The 25,028-nt window shown below is 37.7% G+C and overlaps 1 protein-coding gene across 2 annotated transcripts in view; it reads left to right on the forward strand.

Annotated features, from left to right (window-relative positions):
• The window catches only part of CERS6 (ceramide synthase 6), a 321,027-nt gene that overhangs the window by 261,120 nt on the left and 34,879 nt on the right, over positions 1–25,028 (forward strand). For both annotated transcript variants that reach the window (XM_039248790.1, XM_039248791.1), the window contains exons 7-8: positions 4,203–4,331; positions 7,009–7,115. In XM_039248790.1, coding sequence (XP_039104721.1) covers positions 4,203–4,331; positions 7,009–7,115 — 236 coding nt within the window. The remainder of the gene's footprint in view (positions 1–4,202; positions 4,332–7,008; positions 7,116–25,028) is intronic.

The raw sequence follows: 25,028 nt of genomic DNA on the forward strand, positions 1-25,028 counted from the left end.
TTTTAAATTATGATGTTGTCCTTTTGTTTCCTTAGAGAATTTGAAAATCTGTTAAATGGGTAACCTGGTGCTAATTATCTGATTTCTATTTATATGAGTTGATTATAAGTTTATTATATTTGTTAATTTTATTTGTTACATTCGGGAAAGCTAATATATGTCATTTGCATCTGAGAGGAAGAGTTTTCTTTGCCTTGCACTTTAGAAATATTTCATACTCGTCACTATTCATCCACATCTAAATCAGCTATCACTTAAAATCGTGGCCTCCTTATTCCCTTTTTTTTCAGAACATTCACCAGTGCTTTGCTTTATTTGTTGGAAAGATTATTCCCCAAAGAAACTATATGAAATTATTAATACTTTATCCAGCAAATGGGAATTTAAGCAACAAGCTTCTTGTTGTTTGTGGGGTTTTTTTTTTCCTAATGAGAAATGAGTTAATTTTGCTTTCATAAAAACTTGCACATCAAGATGAATTTCTGGTACCTCCTGGAGATAGAGCATTATTTGCAAGACTGTCTGCATCCTGATCATTGCAAAGGGAGCTCCATCATATAGAACATCAGAAGTTTTAATGAGAAGGGTGATCCCTCTGGCCTTGTGTCACTAATATTTTATTTTGTATAAATTCCCCTGGAGAACTGAATTAAGGATGCCATTCCTCATTCTAGCAGTTGGAGATGGAGCCCAAGTAGCTGGAATTTCTGTTGTGGAAGAACACAAAACAGACTAAGAGGCTGTTCTAGGTTCTCCAAATCCCATTCAGTATGTAATGAGGAGAAAACACCATTATCTTACCAGTTTCTGCTATTAAAATGGATGGCTCTTCCTTGAATTCTCTCATTGTAGACTCATTCTAATTGACTGAGTCAAGACCACATCTGATATTTATTTCTTTTTCTGATAATTAATACAGTAACAGCCACTGGAATGAGGGCTGAGGTCAGGGTCCATGTTAGGCAGGAAACATGGAAGGATCCCTTGATCTTGGCTGTGAAGATGTCCAGAAACAATATGGCAGAACAGCGGAGGTTGGGAACACCAGTGAAGCAGTCTGTTTTGAATCAGGTCTTTGGAATCAGTCCTTAGTCTGAGGGCCAAGAAGAAATCAGAGTCCTTCTTCCTAATTTCTGCTACCAAGAATGCAGGAAAACATTCTCCACCTAAAATAGTAAGATGCCTGCAGCCATGCCTGTGTCTTCCTACACACCAGTCATTTTCAGCAATAATAAGCATGAGGATGGGGTTTTCTACCCTGCATTGATAAGGTCTGAGTTGACAATTTATGTATAAAACTATTATTTGGACCAGATTCAATACCTGCTAAAAAGAAAGGGAACAAGGTAAGGAGATATAACATAGAAAATAATGATTGCAGGGCTTTTGCCAAAGGTATTTTGTTGTGTATAATGCTTTCTGAAGCAGAAATGTAAAAGACAATTCATTATTCATGCTTTTTTCATATTCATACAGATATGACTGTATAATGAAAATTGGTCTTTTGCTGTGGGGATAACTCTGAGTCTCTCAGTAATAAATATTCTCCAGGACCAAGGGATTTATATGCAGAAATCATCTTTACAAAGCAAACTTTGCCTCAAAAACAAGGCTCTTGTTTTTAGGGGATGCTTGCTATATTGCCAAGAGCTTTGTGCTGTTTACCAACAGTTATATCAGATACAAATTAGGAAATTTAATTATAAAATGGTCCTAATCATCCATAAGTGTTTTAATCAATTTATATTTATTCATTTTTAAACTAAATATAGAAAACTTCTGTTTTCTTTCAGTAAATCCAGAGCAGTCATTCAGGGCTGAGCAATAACAAATGTGGAAAATGTTCTGGTTAGGGGCTCAGCTAGTTAGACTAAATCTGTGTATTGAGCATGGGCAAATATGAACCCACTCAACTCTTGGATTAAGTGCTGTATGTTTTCGTTTAATTATGTTTCAGAAACAGTTTAAAGTATCAATTGATAGGTTAGTTCCCCTTGATGCATTGTTTCAAAGTAGTTATTGTCTGGTAGAACACTGTACTCCAGGTAATGGAACCTAATAAATTTTTGATAACAGCCTAGAGAGAAGAGATTTCATCTTCCAGTGGAAAACATTATCAGAGCAATTTTCATTGTATGCCTACAGCATTTGGGTATTGTCCAACTTTAGTGATTTAGGAAAATCCTAGATCCCACAGGAACATCAGAAAATCGGAAGAAATAGGTAAAGCTAGTAAGTTGAGTCTGTATATAATCTCACTGATGAAACTCATTAAGTAGCATGATCATTATTTCTCTCTGCCAGTGAGCTGGGAACTAAATGGGGAATGTGGTTCTGAAGGAAGGAGCATAGTGATAGATCAACAGCCTGCAAGACTTGGTTCTGTAGTTCTGCTGTGGGCAGTTAGGAGTGACTGATGGAAGATGGGTGATTTTTCTAACAGTGGTACCCACCAACAATGTAACGTGGTAATTCTGAAGACTAGGTTAATTGAAAATAAGAGAAATAGTTGCAATTCCTTTTTAAAATGATCTGACCTTACTTAGGACATTAATACATTGTTTATCCTAATAATAATCAATGTGTATGATTATCAATAAGTGTTTGGCACTTGCCAAGGTAGAAAGTAACCTTTGGAAATAGTTATCAGAGTGTATACAAAACCATTTAAACATTGTAAGTTTAAAACACACACACACACACACACAATTTAACTTTTCATCATTTCCATTTAAAGCTTGATTTTATAAAACATAAAAAGATATTTTTAAATGTTCTGCAACACAGGAATTTAAATAGAAATATCCATAGCTTTGTAGGTTCATGTTATATAAATTAAAGTCAAATAGTTAAAAATGTTTTCAATATAGGAACTACACAATGGAATAAATGGCAGAGGACCTAATAGCAATATTTCATTACTAATGGATTAGGATTAGTTACTTTCAAGATCTAAACAAAGGCCATTGTTTAAATGTTTTAAAACCATTTAAAAGTCACCACAGTTGACCTTTGAAATCTGAAACTATATGACATCAATTGTTGCTGAATAAAGTGAGTGTATCTATGTACATACTTGCTCTCTCAGTTTCATAATATGCCTTTCACTTTTGGCTAATTTATTTGTCCCTACATGAACAGTCTATTTTTCCAAGGTTTCAAGTTAGATCATCATTTGGGCCAATCTTGGCATTTAAAATTGCCGAGAAGTTCAAGTATACTTTAGGAGAAATAGATTTATAAATAAGAGTAAAAATATTAGTAAATGAAAGACTGTATTTCCAAGCAAAGGAAATTCCACATCATAGCAAACCATGGTTAGGAGATAAATCAGTGTCAGAGAATGATGATCTTTTCATATGTGCCAATAAGTAGCTCCACTGAAATTGACCAAAATAAGGACGAGCAATTTACCATTACTTTTGCCATTTTTTTCCCTAATGACTGCGGACCAGTAATGGTTAAGATTTAGAGCTTGTTTTTGTAGGATTCATCAGAAAAGCCACATATTAAGATTTCATTTTGGGGCGCCTGGGTGGCTTAGTCGGTTAAGCGTCCAACTTTCGCTTAGGTCATGATCTCGCGGTTCGTGGGTTCGAGCCCCGCGTCGGGCTCTGTGCTGACTGCCAGCTCAGAGCCTGGAGCCCGTTTCAGAGTCTGTGACTCCTTCTCTCTCTGACCCTCCCCTGCTCACGCTCGCTCTCTCTCTCTCTCTCTCTCTCCTAGAAATAAATAAAAAAAAAAAACATTTAAAAAAAAAGATTTCATTTTAACATTCTAGTGGACATATTCCAGGAGAAGGATGCAAAATCCCTAGCCACAGAAGTCAGAGAAGTGGTTCAGTTGGACCTGCACTGCTGCCAAAAGATTTTACTAAAGTACAAAGCCAAGTAATGTCTTTCTTTGCTTGACATCCTGGGGTAATTTCTCCCATAGCTTCAAATTCCTTGGTTTAGTACAAAACATCCTTTATAATCTGGCCTTTGCCTTGGCATTTATCTCCATAGTTACTGGTCTCTGGTGTGTCTCTGCCATTCTGTGGTAAGCTCCCAGAGGTAGGAAATATATGTGATTCATCTTAGGACCACCAGTGCTAGGTCCAGTAAGAACCTCAGTAAGTATCTGTTGAACGGTTGAACAGATGGTTGGAAATATTGCAGTATTCTAAGACCTAACATGGCTGTGTTTTTTCCTTCCTCAAGGACTTTGGCATCATGATCCTGCATCACATTGTAGCTATTTTCCTGATTTCCTTTTCATATGTCAACAATATGGCCCGAGTAGGGACCCTGATCCTCTGCCTTCATGATTCATCTGATTCTCTTCTAGAGGTAAATGTTTTCTTTCATCTTTAAGAGTTCAAATTCCAGAATTCAGGAAATCCCCAAGACCATCACTTATTCTATATTAACTAGACAGTGCTGGGGGAAGATCGTTATGTGACTGATTTGAAACTGCCAAGTGTTTCTTTTGTAAATTGGTAAAAGTGAGACTTTAGTGTATAAATTTTTGTACTAAGAATGTTGATCATCATAGGATTCTTTATTAGTATAAAAATGAAAACTTTCACTATTCCAGACTTAAGAAATGAATGTTTTACAGTCAGAAAATCATTATTTGAATAGGTTTTGTTCTAGTGTTATAAAGTTTCACACCGTTATATGTGGAAAGTATATGTAACTCAATTCAGTTATTAATGGTAGTTATATATCATGGTGAAATTAATTAATGGTCAAAGTTTTTATTGACAATATACCTATTATCCTAGTATTTTTACAGTGAAAAGTGTGTATGAATTACAAATTAAATATAAACTGATTCTCCTTATGTAAGTATAAAGAGTGTCTGAGGAAATATTGGTTGTATTTTAATTAACTTTCTAAACCATTATTACTTAGGATTATTAAAGTAGCAAAAAAAACAAGAAGAAGAAAAAGAAAAATGCTTCCAGCATATTTCAAAACATAAAATCCCATGGAAAATTTTGATGTGGTGTTTACTCTTAATCCTGGCCCCTATGAAAGGACGCACCCAATAGAGATATATAATTAAATAAAATATTTTTAAATTTGTCCTAAGAAGTTTGCAGAGCAGGTGAAAGATAAACTTACTAGAGTACAAATTTCATATAGAAATGGTTCTTAGAATCTGTATTCTGAGTTTTTATTCTTCCTGTCCCACAGTTCTGCCCCTTTGAAGTATATACTGTCGCTGTGAATAGGGAATAGAAGTCCCCTCAAATAATGACCTACCATTACAGTATAAGCAGAAATTCCATATGATAATATTGAATCTCCTATAAAGATAATTAGTTGAGGTTTGAAATAAATACAGCACTTTATGAAAAAAGTCTGTTCCCTATAAGCCTATGAAACAGAAAACCTGTCCTAATGGGCTATATCAGACGATAGTGTGGCACAATGATTTTTAAGTGATTCAAGCTAGACTCTAGCATATTCTTTAAAGGAGAAATATAATTGTATAAGAGCAGTCTGAAAATCTGTTACTGTTTAGTTAAATCCTAAGTATGCTTGAAAGTGGATACTTTCAAAGCAATCTACAGTTTTGAAGTCAGTCTGCCAACTTTATTGTCTATGGAAATGGCTGGTTGAATCTTTGTCTACCACTTTTATCCAGAAAAGAAAAATAATCCAGAAATGTCAGTCATGTGGCTTAAAAGCAAATATTCTTCATCACCTGGATTTTCTTTACCTTATAGAGTAATGCTTGAGAATATCCAAATAATGAGATATGTCAACCATCACCTCTTTGAAGTGGGATCTATGACCTAGACATTTCCAAAAAATTGCATGTTTGATGTCTTTTTATTGAATACTGGTGAATGAATGTAGGAGAAAAATGGTTTACCTAGGCAGAAGGAGGCAGAAGGTGTTTTTCTCTTTCTTACTGTAATTCATGGTGTCACACCCAAAGTACTCATGAAGTTAAAAGTTCATAATCCTGGCTTCTGCTCAGTTAATAGGTATTTTTTTCTTAGGAATCCATTTCTCTCGTAGCTCTGTGTTTTACCTGAAGCTACCAAATTTTAGCTTCTGTGTATACTGTCATCCTTTCAAGGTTGGCTCAGCTAATTTAACTTTCTAAGAAGTAGAAATAATGTTATGAATTCAGCAAGACATCTTCAGTTTATAACCCTGTGTGTGGGTGTGTGTGAATTCTAGGTGAAAATGTAAAAAGAGGTGATCAAGCAAAATTATGTTTTCAGTGTCACCTGTTGTCAGAACCATCTGCAAAAAGTAGATGTTAGGAAAAGGGATGTAATTCCTTACTTAATTTATAATATAAAAAGTGGTCATTAAATTACTGTTGTAAATTATTAGAGTAATTCTCATGGACACTTCAATCATTAGTGACTTTCATCTAGAAAATGACCCATTAATGTAACTTTGAAAATTATACCTAAGTGAATTCATTGAAATAACATGATCTTGACATGTTTTTCATTTCTGAATTTATGAGAATAAGCCAAGAAAATGTCTCCCCAGAATTTTTCTTATTACTATTTAAGGAAAACCTTTAACTCTAAACAGAAAGGAAGCAATGCAGAAAGGCTCCATATATTCTGTATAAAGTCTGTGGCCTTACTGTTTGCTGCTCATTAGAGGTTTCAAGGATTGCCTAGTACTTTTTACTTTGACCTGTGATGCCAGATTCCTGTGTTGGTGTCTTTGGCTTGCTAATATTGTTTATAATGCAAGAATTTTCTTATTTTTCTGTTTCTCTGAGATCAACCATATAATTGAATTTTTCAGGTTGCTGAATGTTTTATTAAATCTGTGACAGTACTTCTACTTCTAGCTAATGCTGCATTTCACTCAGCTTATGGGTAATTTATAAATACTGGTGCATGATGCATGACATTTCAAAGTAGCAGGCAGTTTAATGCATCTGGTAAGTTGTATCTTATAGGAGACTCATGTATATTGAAAGAAGCTTTTCATTTATCAGTTTAACCAAATTAATATATCACATTCCTTCCTTTCATAGGCTGCCAAAATGGCAAATTATGCCAAGTTTCAGAAAAGTTGTGATCTTCTGTTTGTTATGTTTGCCATGGTTTTTATCACCGCACGACTGGGCATATATCCTTTCTGGTGAGTATGCCAATCTTCTTTCCGTTAGAGCTACCCCTTCCACATAGGCTTTATGAACTATTTTGCTTTTGAATTTCATTCCAAATATTTAGTAAGAGGTTTAAAGAAAGTAGAGGAGGGACTCAAGAAATGCCTTGATTTCTTCTTCCAGAAGAGGGTTGTACTCTTGACTAATACTTCCTGCAGGATAGTTAGAGAGGGATGTGGCTTACAGAGGTTCAGAGGGCACAGAAAGCCATCTGCCATTTTGGTGTCCAGTCTAGCGTATGATTCAGCAACCCTTAGCTATAAAAGTTTGAATCAATAAAGGAGACTTGGTTTTGTAGCCAGTATGTATCAAGGATTCTCCTGTACCAGGGGTTTACAAAGCATTGTTTCTGGGCGAGTAGCAACAGCATCACCAGGGAACTTGTTAGCAGTGCAACTTACTGGACCCCACCTCAGACCTACAGATTCAAAAACTTGGAGATGGCTCCTAGAAATCTGTGTTTGGATGAGCCTTCCTGATGGTTCTGCTCCGTATTAAAAGTTGAGCTGTGTAATTCTCTTCACCTAACTGTATGTATAGCTAAAACAGATGGACAGTATAACCTGAAAGTAATCCCTGAAATTCTCTATGGCCTGTTAATGTATGGATGTCTTTTGTTGAGAGCTAAGGACACAATATGACTGACTTTGATGGAATCTGATAGTCCTTTCTATAGAAGATAAGTCCAGTGTCATTAATCTTTTTTCTGGAAGGCTATTACTTGAACTAGAAAAGAAATGAGCCTCCTCTACATGTAAAATCTACCACTGATGGCAGATTTTTTTCCATTTTGAGAAATTTATTTGAATGGGAAATTAAAGCAATGGAAATTGGAAAAAGCTGAGAAATAAAGGGTTACAGTAATAACTTGCCCAAATAGAAAAACAAACATAATAAAGTTGGGACTTTGAAGTAAGTATGGCTATCGATGGAGTTCCATAAACCAATTACTTACACACACACACACACACACACGCACACATGCACCCATGCACACATACCCCTTCTCCTTGAGGCTCCATCCTTTTGAACACTTATTTATTATGAAAATCATCTCAAGAAGCAAAATTTTGTGTTGGCAACAAGCATTTATAAAACCCCAGTTTTATGCGCTCGTAGGTAGGAAACACATGTAATTTTGAGTATAATACATCTGTAATTATTTCAGAATTGGGGCTCTTTCAAGATTATTAACAGAACTAGTGGTAAGAATTTAAATAGAAGTAATTAGAGCAACGTCCAGGACATACTTCTTAAGGGAATAATGGGAAGGTTTTCTTACCTAGGATTTCTGAGAACCTGAGTTATAAAGAAATAAGCATCACTCTCAAGTACTTTGATTTGCTTACTTCCCTTTAAGGGTAGAATTAAAATTGAGATGCACCCCTGCTCCTTCCCTCTAGCTAATGTGTAGAAAGCTCTTTAGGTTTAGACAGCACTGAGTTGCCTAGAACATAGACTGCAAAATACAGAAAGTAGGTAATGCTACCAAAAAAATAACTAATAGGTGTGCCCTATGATCATGCCATAGACTAGCCACTTAGAAAAATCCTTATAACCAAATACAAAGCGAGAGCTTTTATTGCAAATGCTGTAGGACTTCTGCTACCATGCCCCTGCATGCAGCCATGGTTTTTAAGAGGCACCTTGCAGAGAGAAATATTTTATTGTTTGTAATACAAGCAATAATTTGTATACCTGCTCCCACTGTAGTTGTACATCTAGTGAATGAAATCCTTTTCAGATATACCTAATAAGTAATCTTAATGCCTGGATGACCTTTGTTTCCAATTTCTAGAGCATAATGAGTATTTTAAGTGTTTAAAATTACCACGTGCATGACAATTGCCAATAGTGTTTTAAATATTTCCCTTAAGACTGTGAAATTATTTTACAAGTTCCTTTTAAATTAGGAAATCCTAGAATTGAGAGAGACAACAGGTTGCAACTCCAGAATCTTCTCCTGCCACCTCTGCCTGGGATAGGAGTTCTGTCAGTTTCCCTGGTCTAGGAGTATTCCTTCAGAGGTCGAGGTAGAAATGGTTTCTTAAATGAAACAGAAACCTGGGCCTTTACAATTTATAAGCTAGAGGTTCTTACTCTGTTTAGAAATCCCTGAAACAGTACCAAAGAAACCATATTTGTGTGTGTTTTTGTCCTGGAGGAGAGGGTACAGATTCTCAAGGAGATCCGTGACTCCCTCCCCTCCTCAAAAAAGTGCCTCTGGAAACAGACTAAGTGTACCCTGCCACTTTGAATTGAAAACTCTTAAGAACGTGAAGATCTCTAACGTATCATCAGTGTGTTTTCTCTTCATCGGGAAGCATCTTTAATCCCTTCAGTTGTTCCTGCTTATTGTTTGCTCCCCTTTGTTTATTCCTGAGAATTCCTCTTGTCATGATGTTCCAAATGTGGACTGCCCGGTATAAAATACAAGAGAACTCAAAACAAGTTTTATTTAGAACTGCATTTCTTGGGGCGCCTGGGTGGCTCAGTCGGCTAAGCATCCGACTTCGGCTCAGGTCATGATCTCACGGTTCATGGGTTTGAGCCCCACGTCAGGCTCTGTGCTGACAGCTCAGAGCCTGGAGCCTGCTTCAGATTCTGTGTCTCCCTCTCTCTCTGCCCCTCCCCTGCTCATGCTCTGTGTCTGTCTCTCGAAAATGAATAAATGTTAAAAAATGGTTTTTTTAAAAGAAATGCATTTCTTTAATGCAGCTTGCCATTGCAATAACTGTAAGCAACTTTGACATTGTATTGTTGCTGATCTGATAAACATCTGAGCTCCTGCCAGACTAGATCTTCTTCATCCTAAATTTATTTTTATGTATTTTTATTTCTACTATGATTTATTTATATACCTAATTATACAAACTGCAATAATTCCTATTCATTTTTATCATGTTATTTTCAAATATTCTAGCCCAAGTAGGATCTTGTGAACTATATCCAGTGCCATACTTATCCCTTCCACCTTTATGTTACTTAAGCATATGCCTTTCATGCTTTTCCCAACTCATCGAAGAAAAAAGTTGACCCAGAGGAGCTCCTGATACCTGAAGAATTTCTTTGAGTTGACTTCAGTCTCTCCACCGCCAGTCTTTCTTTATGATCTTTCTACTTGCTCATCCTCATAACTGCTCTGTCCTCATGGCTGCTATTCTCCCACATTTTTCCCAGGTGTAATCAAAGACTTCATCCAAGGTCTTGTGAAAGTCAAAATTTACTCTGTTGTTTAAGATATCGTCTGCACATGTAGAGGCAGGGTGAAAAAGTATGTGGGGCCCAGCCGGCATGACTTGATTTTAGGAGACCTTTGTTGGCTTCTGGCTCTTCACTTCTAGGTACTCATCCCCATCTGTTTGATTATCTGTCTGCAACAGTGAACTTATCAGTCTAAAATTTCTAGTCTGCCTTTTCCATATTGTTTACGTGTGGACTTTTACCTTCCGTTATGCCACCATTTTTTAAAATGTACTTTGTAAATATTTATTGGGTACCTACTATATAACCAATAAGGGCTGGGTGATGAGAATTCACTTAGATACAGGACCTCCCTTGGGGCACTTGGTGTTGAACCTTGATAGGTCCCTTCAGGGACCTATTATTCTGGTTAATATTTTGGGGGGCCTAGAGATTATAAATTATTTTCTCAACATTTTATGGAGATAAGTAAGATAACTGGATGTCAGTGTTAAATAGTTTGGTTGAGTGTACTAAGGAGCTTTGTCAACTAAAGAGAGCATTATACTATGTAGATACTGTGTGCGTGAAACAGTCACTGGCTACTGGAGGGAAGGAACTGGAGGCAGATTGGACTTTAGTTTTTAACAACAATTTTATGAACTTCTTTCTTCTCCAAGTACTTGTGCTTCAGATGGAAGAAGACACAAAATTATTCCATGTGCTCTCTGCTTCTTGTAGTTTGTAATCCATTTACATTGGAATCACCAACCATATCTTGCAGGTTCCTCCTGACCATACATCTGTTCCCACATGAGCCATCAGAATTTTTATAATTTGTGGTTTTAATAAACTGGGATCATTCTTTTTTTATTAAGTTTGTTTATTTGAGAGAGAGATGGTGGGGGAGGGGAGTGGCTGAGAGATGGAAAGAGAGAATCTGCACTGACAGTGTGGAGCCTGATGCAAGGGCTTGAACTCATGAACCGTGAGATCATGGCCTGAGATGAAATCAAGAGTCGGACACTAAACTGACTGAGCCACCCAGGTGGACACTGGGCTCGTTCTTTGTGTCTTCAGTCCATGTCTCACCAAGACAGCATCCACCATGATTAGCCTTTTAAGATTCATACATAGCTCAGACTTTTCTTTTGACCACAATATATCCTTCTAGAACAGCACTGTCAAATGGAAATATAATTCAGGCTTCATATTTATTTTATAATTTCTAGTAGCTGCATTAAAAAAGTAAGAAAGAGGTGACATCTATTTACATGACATATTTTGTTTATATAACATTATTACATAAACATTTGTTTATAATATTTATATATTATCAGTATATACAAAATAATGTCATTTTAACATATAATCAATATTAAATATTACTGATATTTTCATTCTTCTGTTGCACACCAAATCTTGGAAATTGGGTATGTGTTTCACATTAGTGCATCACTCAGAAGTCTTTGTATTTTAGCCTTTATGGTGTGGTTGGACAGTCAGTGATTATATCATTTTTGAGATTAAGCCCATCATTGTAAACTATTACTGTTTTCATTGATCTGCATCTGTCTTTCCTTAACTCCATTGAAGTTTAATCCCTGAAATTCCTAACAATTGCCCATATTTTATGAAGCTGTGGTTTCAAATGGCACAGAGTAGATTGTGCTTAATGTCATTGTGGCATGTATCACAATGCCTTGCCCACAATGGCTACTCACTATTTGTTGAGTACATTAGATATCCTTTCATTCTAAAAAATTCTCACATCTGTTTTCTTAGTTGAGCTTTTTTTTTAATGTTGACTTACTTTTTTTAAAATAGTTTATTGTCAAATTGGTTTCCATATAACACCCAGTGATCATCCCCACAAATTTAGTTGAGCTTTTTAAATCATTGTCAAGTAGATAGGGGCTGTTTCTCCCCTACACAGAGAAAAACCAATTCATTTAGTCAGTGATTTACCCAGTCTCTCTGGACTCTCTTTTCCTGACATCCAGCAAGTACTTACTAAGTTTCAGGTGTTTCTTCCACCGGAACAATACTCTCTTCTTTAAGGATGAGGGCATAAAGCTGTTGATAAGATGCATTTTTGGTAGTTGTTACATAAAGAGTAATTTTAAAATGATTGTCTCTATCATTTGACCCAGCCAAGATTCCAGAGGTACTGTAGGCATCATTCTCTCCCAGCCATACATTAGAATGTCATAACAAAATAGGCAAATCTACACAGATCCTGACAGGGAAGTAACATGGTGTAGACAGTAGAAAGACTACTTGCTTTTGGTCCTGGTTCTCCCCCGTCACTGTGTGTCTGTAGACCAGGTGTATAACTTCTCTTCATCCATGTCCTCATCAGAAAAATACGAATAATAGTAATCATCCCATCTACCTTAACAGGAAATGTTAAGGATCAAATGACATACTACTTGTAGTGATGTTCTGTAACTATAAAATACTTTTTAAACATTAAGGACTTTAAAAAATCTATTACTGTTAAAAATGGAAATTGCCATCATGGCCAAGTGGCTAGAAATTTTTATTACATTTTACAGCCTCCAACTAATCTAGATTAAGGAACCATAATCATAGGCACTTTTGAAATAAAACTGTAAAAATGCACTCTTCAACTATGAGATTCAGAATATCTTATTTCAGTCACTTCTGATTTCAGTACTCAGTGAGCATATAATATCAGATGTGTCCCAAGTTGCCTTAGTCTCTCAAATTCTAAGTGACCATACTGATCCTGAGCCGCCAGAAGTGACTATTACTATTTGCAGAATCTCAGAGAATTTCATAAAATGCAATATATGTCAGGCCAGTTCTTTCCTGCAAGTCGCAGATTGACAGATCATTATCTAGCTATGAATGGATATACCACAATTGGCAAAACCTCTTCCTGTGGCCTAATGATGACTCTCCATTTCCCCATTCATGTCCCACCAAATGCTAACCCTGTGACTATGGGAAAGTTAGAGTCAAATAGGTAATTCAGTGACCTGCTATTATTCAGATGGAAGCATGTGACATCTCAGATAGTTATTTTCTGTGCATTTCTGTCCTGCAAAGTAAGAGAATGATTGTTGATTTGTACTCTCTGAAAGTTTCTACAGTTAAAAAGAAAAAAAATGTTGCAGAAGAGCCTCGATCATTCTTTAACCATTTTCCATAATAAGGTTTGAAATTCATCCAGATGCATATGGGAATATCATCTTCTCTAATTTATTTTTAAAGACATACTTTACCAAAGTAGTGTGGCTTATCTGCCTTTCTGAATATCTGATAAGATTAGCCTCAGAGTTCACAAATTTGGAGAAGCTGGGTATGTGCTTGTATTTTTTTCTAGAATCCGTTCACAGATTTTCTGGTGTTGGTATTTGCTAAATATATTTTAAAGATAAAGGATGAAATCTTTCAGCTATTAGTATTTTGGCTATTTGGCATATTTTTAATAATACTTACAGGTATTGGCATCAATTAATACCTTTCGAAAGGTATGGTAGAAATGAATGGAAATAAAGTGTTTGGAATGTTTTGCTTCTTTTCGTGTGAACATAATAATTTTTATATAATTTCAAGATTGAAGGGTTAGGCCAGGAGTCAGAAAACTTTGGCCTGTAGGACAAATCAGCCCCATTGCCTGTTTGTGTAAATTAAGGTTTATTGGAGCATAACCTTGCTCATCTGTTACATGTTGTCTTTGGCTGCTTTCTGCCACAATGGCTTGAGTCATTGGGACAGAGTATATAGCCTGCTAATCCTAAATTAATTTACCAGCTGTTTTTTCACAGAAAAAATTTGCCAGCCCCTGGGTTAGGGCATTAAGAATTAGTTTGATGAGTAAAAAAGGCAGTGCAAGGAGTAGTGATGTATTCCATGCATTCAGCTTTTAGATGCCTCTAGAAGTCTGGTCTACATTAGGCAAAAAACATGTAGGTATTCTTAATACTGTATATGAGGTGGGCAGAATATGCTCCCAATTAAGTAAGCTTTTTCTTCTTGTGACTTGAATCAACAACAACCAAATATGCAGTATCCTAGTAATGCTTTCTGCACAGAACTTATGTCTTAAGTGTTCCTTTCCTCCCTCCCAGTCATTGCAGAGAACCCTTTGCTAAGGGGAAACGGGGGGAAAAAAATAAGATTGTTTGTTCAAAGTATCGTAAAAATCTGTATGGCCATTTCATCTGTTTTAAAAATATCTGAGTATGGCGATAAAGTCTAAGGCCATGGCCAGAGAGCTGCAAATTCTATATTTGGTCAGGAATCTCACTTATTTGAGAGTGATGCTCTGTGGAAAATTCTAACAGATGAAGAACTCGCATCAGCTGTTTCCACTTTCTTATGTTTTCGTAAAGAGCGGCTGTGTGCCGGGCCAGTTCTCTCCTGAAGCATTTACCCTCACCTCCCTGACCGTGGTTACAGGCTCCCTCCTGTCAATGAGCCACTTTGTCCATACTAAGCCCCTTTTCAACAGCTCGGCTCTGGACTACCTTGTCTCTGCCCATTGCCTACCTCTCAGTCGGGACCATTACTGGCACCCATCCCAGAAACCCTCCCTGCACAATCCCGGTGTGCAGCGCTCTGTGCCCCTGTCAGCGAGGCCCACCCTGGCTGCGTCCTTTCATTCTCAGAACTTCGTCCATACCTCTGAATGTCATCTCTGGGATGGCAGTGTAGTCATGGAAATGGAGCCGCCGTATCACTAGCACCCCTGGAATCATCCTATTTCTTGGTAGGATGTATCTTTTTTTTTTTTTTTGGTGGAAGACTATTCGGTGCTTTTATTTATTTATTTATTTATTTATTTATTTATTTAACAAATAGTTTATTGTCAAGTGGTTTCCAAATAACACCCAGTGCTCATCCCCACAAGTGACCCCCTCCGTGCCCATCTCCCACCCCCACCCCCACCCATCAGTCGTCAGTTTGTTCTCAGCATTCAAGAGTCTGTCATGGTTTGCCTCTCTCCCTCTCCCCCACCATTTCTCCCCTTCTTCTCCCCCATGGTCCTGTTAAGTTCCTCCTAATCCTCCTAAACGTGCAAACATATGGTATTTGTCCTTCTCTGCCTGACTTATTTTGCTCAGCATAACACCCTCAAGATCCATCCATGTTGCTACACATGGCCAGATTTCATTCTTTCTCATTGCCATGGAGTATTCCGTTGTACAGATAAGCCACATCTTCTTGATCCATTCATCCGTTGATGGACACTTAGGCAGTTTCCATGATTTGGCTATTGTTGAGAGTGCTGCTATGAACACTGGGGTACATGTGCCCCTATGCATCAGCACCCCTATATCCCTTGGGTAAATTCCTAGCAGTGCTATTGCTGGGTCACAGGGGAGCTCTAATGTTAATTTTTTGAGGAACCTCCATACTGTTTTCCAGAGGGGCTGTACCAGTTTACATTCCCATCTTGGTGGAATGTATCTTATATATTATTACTTAGTTTTTTATGTCTTAAGACAAGGAAGCAAACACTTCCTCATAGGCAAGGAGCCATATATTCTTTGTAAATCTATTCATTGCACTTCACTGTGAGCCTGCTGTGTGGTTGGCACAGTTGTAGGTGTTGGGGAAATAGAGATTGATTAGGTCATGAGCCCAGGAACACCCAGCACTGCAGAACCATCAATTAATATTTGTTAACTGAATAAATAAAAATTTAGAATTTCCCATGTGGTTTGATGCAGTCACGACTGAGACTTTGCAGCCCACATGTGTCTTTTCTTATGATATAGAATAGTCTGATCAAAGAAGACAAAGGTGGCAGTGACTCAGTAGCTTTCAAAAGTGGGGGCCATTCCAGCCACTGAATCATTTGCTCAGACAGAATTTATAAGAACAGAATTGAGTAATTGTTAAATAAATACTGCCTTTGTCCACAGTGGATAATAAAACAAATGCTAAATGTCAAAGAATTGGAAATACAGGGGTTAAATATATGTAAGGAAACTCACAGCACAAGTCGATACACTGAAAACACAAGGAGCCTGGGTGAGCACAGGATGAAGATGTGTCACACGGTGGCTCTTGGTAAATGAGGCAACAAAGAGAAGTGCTCAAGAGGTTGCAGGGCAGTGTAGGGAGAGAGCAGCTGTTCAAGAAAAGGGGAAATAGGAAAAATAAAACAAAGCATCTTCTCTCCTTCCATGTGATCACCAAAGAAGGCGAGCAAGCACACACAGAAGACTACCCTGAGAGGGTAATTAATTCTGTCCCAGGGCCAGGACAGTTGTGTACAGCCACCATCAGGGACTTCCGATCCAGCTTCTATCAGTTGCAGGCTAGGAACCCAATCTCAAATTCATAGCAAGTTCCACATCTTTTGGAACAACTTGGACCAACCCAATTTAGCTGTCTTAATTTCCTTTTTTTTTTTAATGGACCACATAGAAGCCCACACCTAATTTTCACAGACACCAGTGTCTTAGGCTGCTTTGTGTCCCACGCAGCCTCCACCCTTGCCTTAAATAGAGTTGTCAGAAAATAAATATCTAATTTCATTTGTTGGTTGCTAATGCATCGTATCATGATCTTTGAGTTACATATTCAGTGGTTATGACAAAATGTTGTATGAAGCATTCATTGAGGTATTTATTAAAACTTGAAGAAATGAGGGGCGCCTGGGTGGCTTAGTCGGTTAAGCGTCCAACTTTCGCTTAGGGCATGATCTCGCGGTTCGTGGGTTCGAGCCCCGCATCAGGCTCTGTGCTGACTGCCAGCTCAGAGCCTGGAGCCTGTTTCAGAGTCTGTGTCTCCCTCTCTCTCTGACCCTCCGCTGCTCATGCTGTCTCTCTCTCTCCTAGAAGTAAATAAAACATTAAAAAAAAAAAAAAAAAACTTGAAGAAATGATTCTGAATACCTTCCATTTTTTAGTGACATATAAGAGTGGTTGGGTTGAAACCATTCCAAATGTTCTAAAATTCTGAGAAATAAAGAAGTAGTATTTTAATTACTTAACATTTTTAGACTGCTTTTGAAATTGAAATGTAAATACAGTAAAATGTATTTAATGAAATATAAGAGTCTGTTAACTCTACTTTTACTGTGCAGTAGTGTGTGCTAAGCAAATCAGGACATAATGGGGATTATATCCCAAAATAGGCTCCAGGGAGTACTCTGGTTCACCTGTGTTCCAGCTTTGTCTCCTATTTTCTCACCTGCAGTGCTCTGCAATTAATAGTTTGTGATACGGGTATTAACTTCAGGCAGTACAAGATTATAAACCATTACATAATAGTAATATATTCTTCCATGACTTTTTCTTAGGCTTTTTGACTAAAAACCAGTGAACAGAACAAAGAGTTTTCTGGTTATCATTAACTAGAATATTTCTATTCATCAACGTTTTAGTCCACCAAATTGTTCTTGTTCTAATATCGTGGACCTATAAGGGTGTTTTCATCTTCTGTCTACTACTGATGGGCAAACGCCTCAGTAAAGCAATGAATACTTTAAGTTAGCATTAAAGTACCATGTGAACACATTGTATTCAGTCAATTCAGAAGCCAGCATGAAACACTGAAGGAATCTTCCTTTGTGCGCAGGTCTCTTAAATCACCTCTCTTACCCAGTTTGCAAAGTCAGCACTTTATTTAAAAGGGTCAAAACCCTTTCCTTATACATTAAGTCTGTAGTATCTTCCAGAAATAAGTCAGGTGCTTCACAAAACAGGTTAAAGCTTTGGCAAAAAAAAAGTACAGAAGACACAGAGCTTAACCATCTCTCTCAGTCGTGAATTATTCATGGAGCTCGACCCCCTTTTCTCTTCCTTAGCCATATGATTGCATTTATTTCAAATTGTGCCCCCCCCATCCTCAAACATTTAATTAGATGTTCAAGTCCCCTATTCTCATAGCAATTGAAAGACATTTTCCTGAAGTACTGTTCTGATGCTATTTTTGGTAATAATTCATTCACTTGTTCCCCTTCACTCAAGAGTGAGCTTCATCAGGGCAGGACCATGTCTTATTCTCCTTTTACATGCCAAGTGCCACGCACATTATCTGCTATGCTCTAAGTTTGCTGATTTACCTTGTAGTAGATCTTCATGATTTATTCTGGCTCTTAATTTGGAATTCACTATCATAAAAGTGTTCACCCCAGGCAGGTAGTTTGTTTACTTGTATACTAATTTCAGTATAATCGAGTATCATTCTATTTCTTTCTTCCCAATTCAAGGAGAAATAGTCTCAATGCCAGACTAGTGCTTATATAATATCCTCTTCTCTTGAGCCCACATCCTCACTAATCCCCCTGACATAGTTTGCCTACCCTAACATGCTATCCCCCACAGCTAGTGTTTGGGAGGTGTTCAATTTCAGGTATAGAATGTAGGAAACCGGACTTTGGGTGGCCCACACTGGACAAACTGACTTGTGTCTGTTCTCTTTCTTTTTAACTTGATTTCTACCCATCCTTCAAAGGTTTGGGGAAGATGATGAATTTTGCCTTATTCTGAAAATAACTGCATGCACAACTAGGATCATTGCTTATTTTTATCTTCTGGCCTACTTTTTCTCACAAAAAAAAAGAGGTGAAATAAAGTGGGTGCTCCATCATATGTAAATATATCTTAAATATATCTAAAAACTACTTATATGCATAAATATATATTTACCATAGATGAATATTTATAGGTCCTTATATTTTAAGTAAATATATATTTACAGAGATTTATAGATTTTATATATATATATATTTATCTTATAATGAAACTTTTACTTACTTTTATCACCATCAAATAAATATCACAACAGCTGCTTCCATGAGTTCACGGGGCTTCTCTTTTTAGTAGTTAAGAAGTGGTGAGACTATTGATTGCTGCCTGCTGCAAAAGGAGTAAGATTGAATGTTATATTTTCTTCATAAATTTGCCCTAATGGCTTTGAGATTTCAGATAAGGCAATTCCACTGCTTTTACATGAAAAGCTAACAGTTTCATTAAAACTGTATTTTTCTAGGGTGCCTGGGTGGCTCCGTCGGTTAAGCGACCAACTAGATTTTAGCTCAGGTCACAGTCTCACAGTTGATGATATCAGGTGTCATATTGGGCTCTGTGTTGACAGCCCAGAACCTGCGTGGGATTCTCTCTCTCAGTCTCTCTCTCTCTCTCTCCTCTCTCCCCCTCCCTTCCTCCCACTCTCTCTCAAAATAAATAAATAAACATTTAAAATTTAAAAAACTTTAAAACCCTGTATCTTGCTGGCACTTTTGAAGAGTGCTACAAACAGGTGCTACAAATAGGTCTAAAATGGGCCCATGACTTCACCCCATGGGCAGGATACATTTGCCTGGGCCAGTATCTGGAGCATCTTGAAAATAGCCAGTAGATTTCCAAACCACTTGAGAATGGATTCAGATGGATTCAGGCTGGGATTTTTTGTTTCTTTGTTTTTTGGTTTTGGGTTTTTTGTTTTTATGTCTTTATTTTATTTTGAGAGACAGAGAGCAAGTGGGGGAGGGGCAGAGAGAGAGGGAGACACAGAATCTGAAGCAGGCTCCAGGCTCTGAGCTGTCAGCACAAAGCCCAACATGAAGCTCGAAACCAGGCGCCCCTGGTTTTGGTGTTTTGTAAAGCAGAGTGGGAAGAGAGGTTAGTTTTCCTTCTTCAGATTAACAGCCTGTTCCTGTTCTAGTAGGTAGAGCTGACTGGCTCCATCTTCTTTCTGTATCTGAGAACTTCTTGGTGGTAAATATGATGCACTTTCCTTTCAGAGAAGGGAGAAGAATGTTTGATGGTAAGGTGTGTTAATTACTAGGGTCATCATATAACCAAATGAATATCTAGTGTAGAAGAGTGATACATGAAGTTTTTTGTTCTAAGGTATAGGCAATGGAACTCCACAGAAGAAAGAGCACATTTACATTGAATTCTTTCAGCAATAAGTGAAGCCTCTGCTGATTATGAAAACAGCTTGAGAGTAATTAAAACAAAGTGATAGGAGTCTCGGCCTAGAAATCTGAATTGAAATAAACACATGTGATAGTTATGTGCCTAATGTCTTGTCTTATGCCTAATGTAGTTTCTCTTCAGGCTTTATTTTGATCCAATCTGAAAAAAAAAATCAGATTGACAGTGATTCCTATATTTTAACCTATGTTGTTCAGAAAAAAAGGAATTCACACTATCAAATACTGCAAGGGAGATCAAGGCAAGTGAGAATATAGTCATATGAATTGTGTATGTGTTCTTCACCTGTGAAATGAGAGAATTGGAATAACTATCAGTGATAGATTCTAGCTCTAAAGTTTCTTTTCTATTAATATTTTTAAATTCCTTGATTCTGTGATTTCACAATTATAAGAAAGTTAGTCACCTTCCAGTGAGAAATTTTCATAGAGTGATCCCTGCAAGAATTCCTGAGGGGGTGGGAGGTAACAAGTGGGTAGTGGGCAAGAAAAGCTGGTAGACACAGATTTATTTTAAAAGTTTGCGGAGTATAGAAAGAATGAAGATTATCACTAGATTGAATGTGGTATCACATGAAGATTTTTATAGAATACTGGACATCTGTGCTTCCTTTTAGAACCAGAGGGAGAGTACTTGTAGGTGTTAGTGAGGTACCCATGAATTAAAGAAAGGAGCTTTTCAGAGAGCCAGAGGAAGGGGGTGGGTATCCAGTGTTGGTTCTAGTTAGGTGACTTCTCAGATACCATGACTCCCTGAGTCAGTGGTAAAGGAAGAGACTGGGGATACTGATGATGGGAGAGAACAGGAGAGAACTGAGCAAGCAAGGCCCCAGGGATTAACAGTCAGGTGGAAAGACAGCCTTCTCAAAGTGGGAGACTTATCCTTCTGAAATATGAGGCACAGAGGAAAGAAAGAATGCAAGACTGGGATGGAGGGATGTGTGCATGTGACAGATACATGTATCTGATACGGTTTCTTAACAAGAAAACCATGGCCATACTTGACAAGCTGTGAAAATTTCATTGGGATTTGGGTGAAAGACCTCAGGGAATGAGAACAGAGCAATGCCAGGACCTCGTGCCCTTTGAACAATGGTCAGTGAACTGCAGTCACTTCCTGGGGACCTTGATCATTTAATACCAGTGATCTCGTTCGTGTATTATGTGGTGTCTGCACAAATTGGTATATCTCTTTTCTGAATGGGTAGTCGCAAAATTTTCCTGGTGTCTTTGGGACCCCAAACCAGTAACCATAATTGTCTTCTATTATATAAGACTTAAGAGAAAACTGAAAACCAGAAAAATTGACTTGCCTAGAGCCACAGTGAGTTTTTATCATGGGCAAGAATAGAAATATATCTCTGTTTTCTCTCATAATGTTCTCTGCTTTAATTCATTTTATACAGGGGATCAATAATAAGGCAGTGTGGTCTGAAGAATAAAGCCGTGGGCTAGGCTTACTTTGGCTTTAGCCTTGCCTTTGCCACTGACCTTGGGATGACTCCGTCAGTATCCCTAGGCCTCAGATTACTTATTAATAAAGATTTTCCAATTTAAAACCTAGGTCTGAAAGAATGTACAGCAGCTTCAAGGACCAACTGAAGTTCTGGCTAGCTGGGATTTTATTAACTGGCTTTTTAGCAGTTTGGAGGTTATAAAAGGAAGAAAAGTTTATCATGACAAGAAACCATTTAATAACGAATTAACCAATTAAAAGATTAGTGCCTTCTCAGATTTTCCTGTCTCATGCCATTAGTGCCTTCCTCGCCAAACTAATGTGATGAAAGAAAAGAGAGTACCAAAGCAGTGCAAGTCAGTTGCCGAGTGAAATTGTACATGATATACAATATGCAGCATCTCATGCAGTCAATGAAAGTGATGTTGGAGCACTCGCTGCTCAAGACCTACCAAAACCATTGCCAAAGGAGGAGTTGGCAAACCATTTAACAATTGAAAAAAGGGAAATCAGGAAGGATGGTCACATAATAGGTACTTCAAAAAGGAAAGATACGAATTTCAAAGGAATGTGAGGGACCCTAGGGAAAATGCTGAAGCCCTCAAATAATTGTTCATTTTCTGTAAAATGGGCATACCCTACCACTCAATTTTGAAGAAAAGTATATAACCTTCCCCCAATCAACACTACATTCGTTTTTAGTCTGTTCTAAGAATTAGAACATAGATGCAATTACAACTTAAGTTTAATTAAATGGAAAATAAAACGATTCATTTTCATGAGTTTTATTTCATTTCTCAAAGTATTTTTTAACATTTTATTTATTTCTGAGAGAGAGAGACAGTGTGAGCAGGGGAGGGTCGGAGAGAGGGGGAGACACAGAATCTGAAGCAGGCACCAGGCTCTGAGCTGTCAGCACAGAGCCCGACACAGGGCTCGAATCCACGAACCGTGAGATCATGCCCTGAGCCGAAGTCAGCCGCCCAGCCGACTGAGCCACCCAGGTGCCCCTCATTTCTCAAAAGTAGTGATTGACCCATTTTCTATGAAATTTACATTCCGTTTTAAGAGGATTAGCTTGATTTTTATCTTGTTTTTCATTTTTAAAAAGTTTTTATTTACATTCCAGTTGGTTAACATGTAGTGTAATATTAGATTCGGTAGTAGATTTGTGTGACTCATCACTTACATATAACGCCCAGTGCTTATCATAGGTGTCCTCTTTACTCCCCATCACCATTTAACCCATCCTCCCACCTACCTCCCCTTTCCTCAATTTGTTCTCTCTAGTTAAGAGTCTGTTTTATGGTTTGCCTGTCTCTTTTCTTTTTTTTCTGTATATTCATCTCTTCTGTTTCTTAAATTCCACATATGAGTGAAATCGTGGTATTTGTCTTTCCCTAACAGACTTATTTCGCTCAGCATAATACATTAGCTCCATCCATGTCATTGCAAATGGCAAGATTTCATTCTTTTTGATGGCTGAGTAACATTCCAGTGTGTGTGTGTGTGTGTGTGTGTGTGTGTGTGTGTGTGTGTATCACCACTTCTTTATCCATTTATCAGTCAATGGGACAGTTGGGCTCTTTCCATACTTTTTGGCTATTGTTGATAGCGCTGCTATAAACATTGGGGTGCACATGCCCCTTCAAATCAGCATTTTGTATCCTTTGGGTAAATACCTCATAGTGCAATTGCTGGATCATAGGGTAATTCTATTTTTAACTTTTTGAGGAACCTCCATACTGTTTTCCAGAGCAGTTACACAAATTTGCATTTCCACCAACAGTGTAAGAGGGTTCCTTTTTCTCCACATCTTTGCCAACACTTGTTGCTCCCTGTGTTGTTAATTTTATCCATTCTGACTGCTGTGAGCTGTTACCTCATTGTGGTTTTGATTTGTATTTCCCTGATGATGAGTGATGTTGAGCATCTTTTCAAGTGTCTGTTAGCCATCTGGGTATCTTCCTTAGAAAAATGTCTGTTCATGTTTTCTGCCTGTTTCTTCACTGGATTGTTTTTTAGATGTTAAGTTTGATGAGTTCTTTATAGATTTTGGATACTAACCCTTTTTCATATATGTCATTTGCAAAAGTTTTCTCCCATTCTGAAGGTTGTCTTTCAGTTCTGTTAGTTGTTTGTTGGATTCACTTTAAACGGCCCTTTCTTGGTGGCAGTGTACCTTTGAATAGAAGGACCACCTGTACTAAGAATGTAAAATTAGGTATGTGTTTCTCTGACTTTCTAAATCCTGTCTGTATAACCGGGGACTAAAACAAAGCAAACGAAGGAGTGGGGGTTAAGCAGGTAGGAATTGTTAAAGCATCAACGGCCAGCGTCCAACCGAGGGGTAAAGGGAACCTCTGTGTTGGATCAGGGACTCAAGCTAACATGATTGGCCATGAGATTCAGCTGATGGAGATTCTTGGTTCAGGATAGACCAAGATAAAGGAAGGAATCAAAGTATTTGGAGGTTTTATGTTTTCTTCATGGAGTTAATTTTTTTGTTTGTTTATTTTGAGAGAGAGAGAGGGGCAGAGAAGGAGAGAGAATCTCAAGCAGGCTCCACACTTATCAGTGCAGAGCCTGATGCAGGGCTCAAATTCATGAATCATGAGATCATGACCTAAACCGAGATCAAGAGTCAGACGTTTAACCAGCTGAGCCACCCAGGTACCCCTTTAGTGTTAATTTTTGTTTTCCTTTCAGAGTTTACCTGGTGTTTTCACATTGTTTATCACAGAAGGAAACAGGGGTCCTTCCATCTTCCTACTATTGGGAAGGGTTTGATAGAGTCTTTTCTTTCTTAGCAGGCAGAGAAGTGCTTGCAGTGGGGAAGTACTTTAACATAAGGTGTTTTAACCAGATATAAGAGATGTATGCTTTCCTGACTAGAAGCAGGACAGCTGAAAAACAATGTGAAAATAACCAGTTGGTTCAAACTAGTGAGTTTATGTTGATTCACATTCATATGAGAACTTGTCCTTTAATCGGCTTAATCCCCCAAATCTCTTGGGGGAAGTGGTGGTTAATATCTTTCAAGGCAGCCCATCGTGCTGTTCATATGAACAGCCAAATTCTTTTTCTAGCCAATTTCTGTATCGCCTGACAGATAATAAACTAATCCTCTTTTGGGTTTCTCGCTAGCCATGTACTTTATTAATTCTAAGGGTTCCACAAGATGGTTATGGTTTCTGGTTTCAGATACCAGAGGGATTTTGCTACTGCCCATTCAGAGCATATATACCAGTTTGGGCAATCACAAAACAATATACAGAGTTGTGGGTATTTATGGTCACGTTTTCTTTTTTTTTTTTT

This window comes from Hyaena hyaena, unplaced genomic scaffold (assembly GCF_003009895.1).
Source record: "Hyaena hyaena isolate Hyena2069 unplaced genomic scaffold, ASM300989v1 scaffold_317, whole genome shotgun sequence".
Lineage (NCBI taxonomy): Eukaryota > Metazoa > Chordata > Mammalia > Carnivora > Hyaenidae > Hyaena > Hyaena hyaena.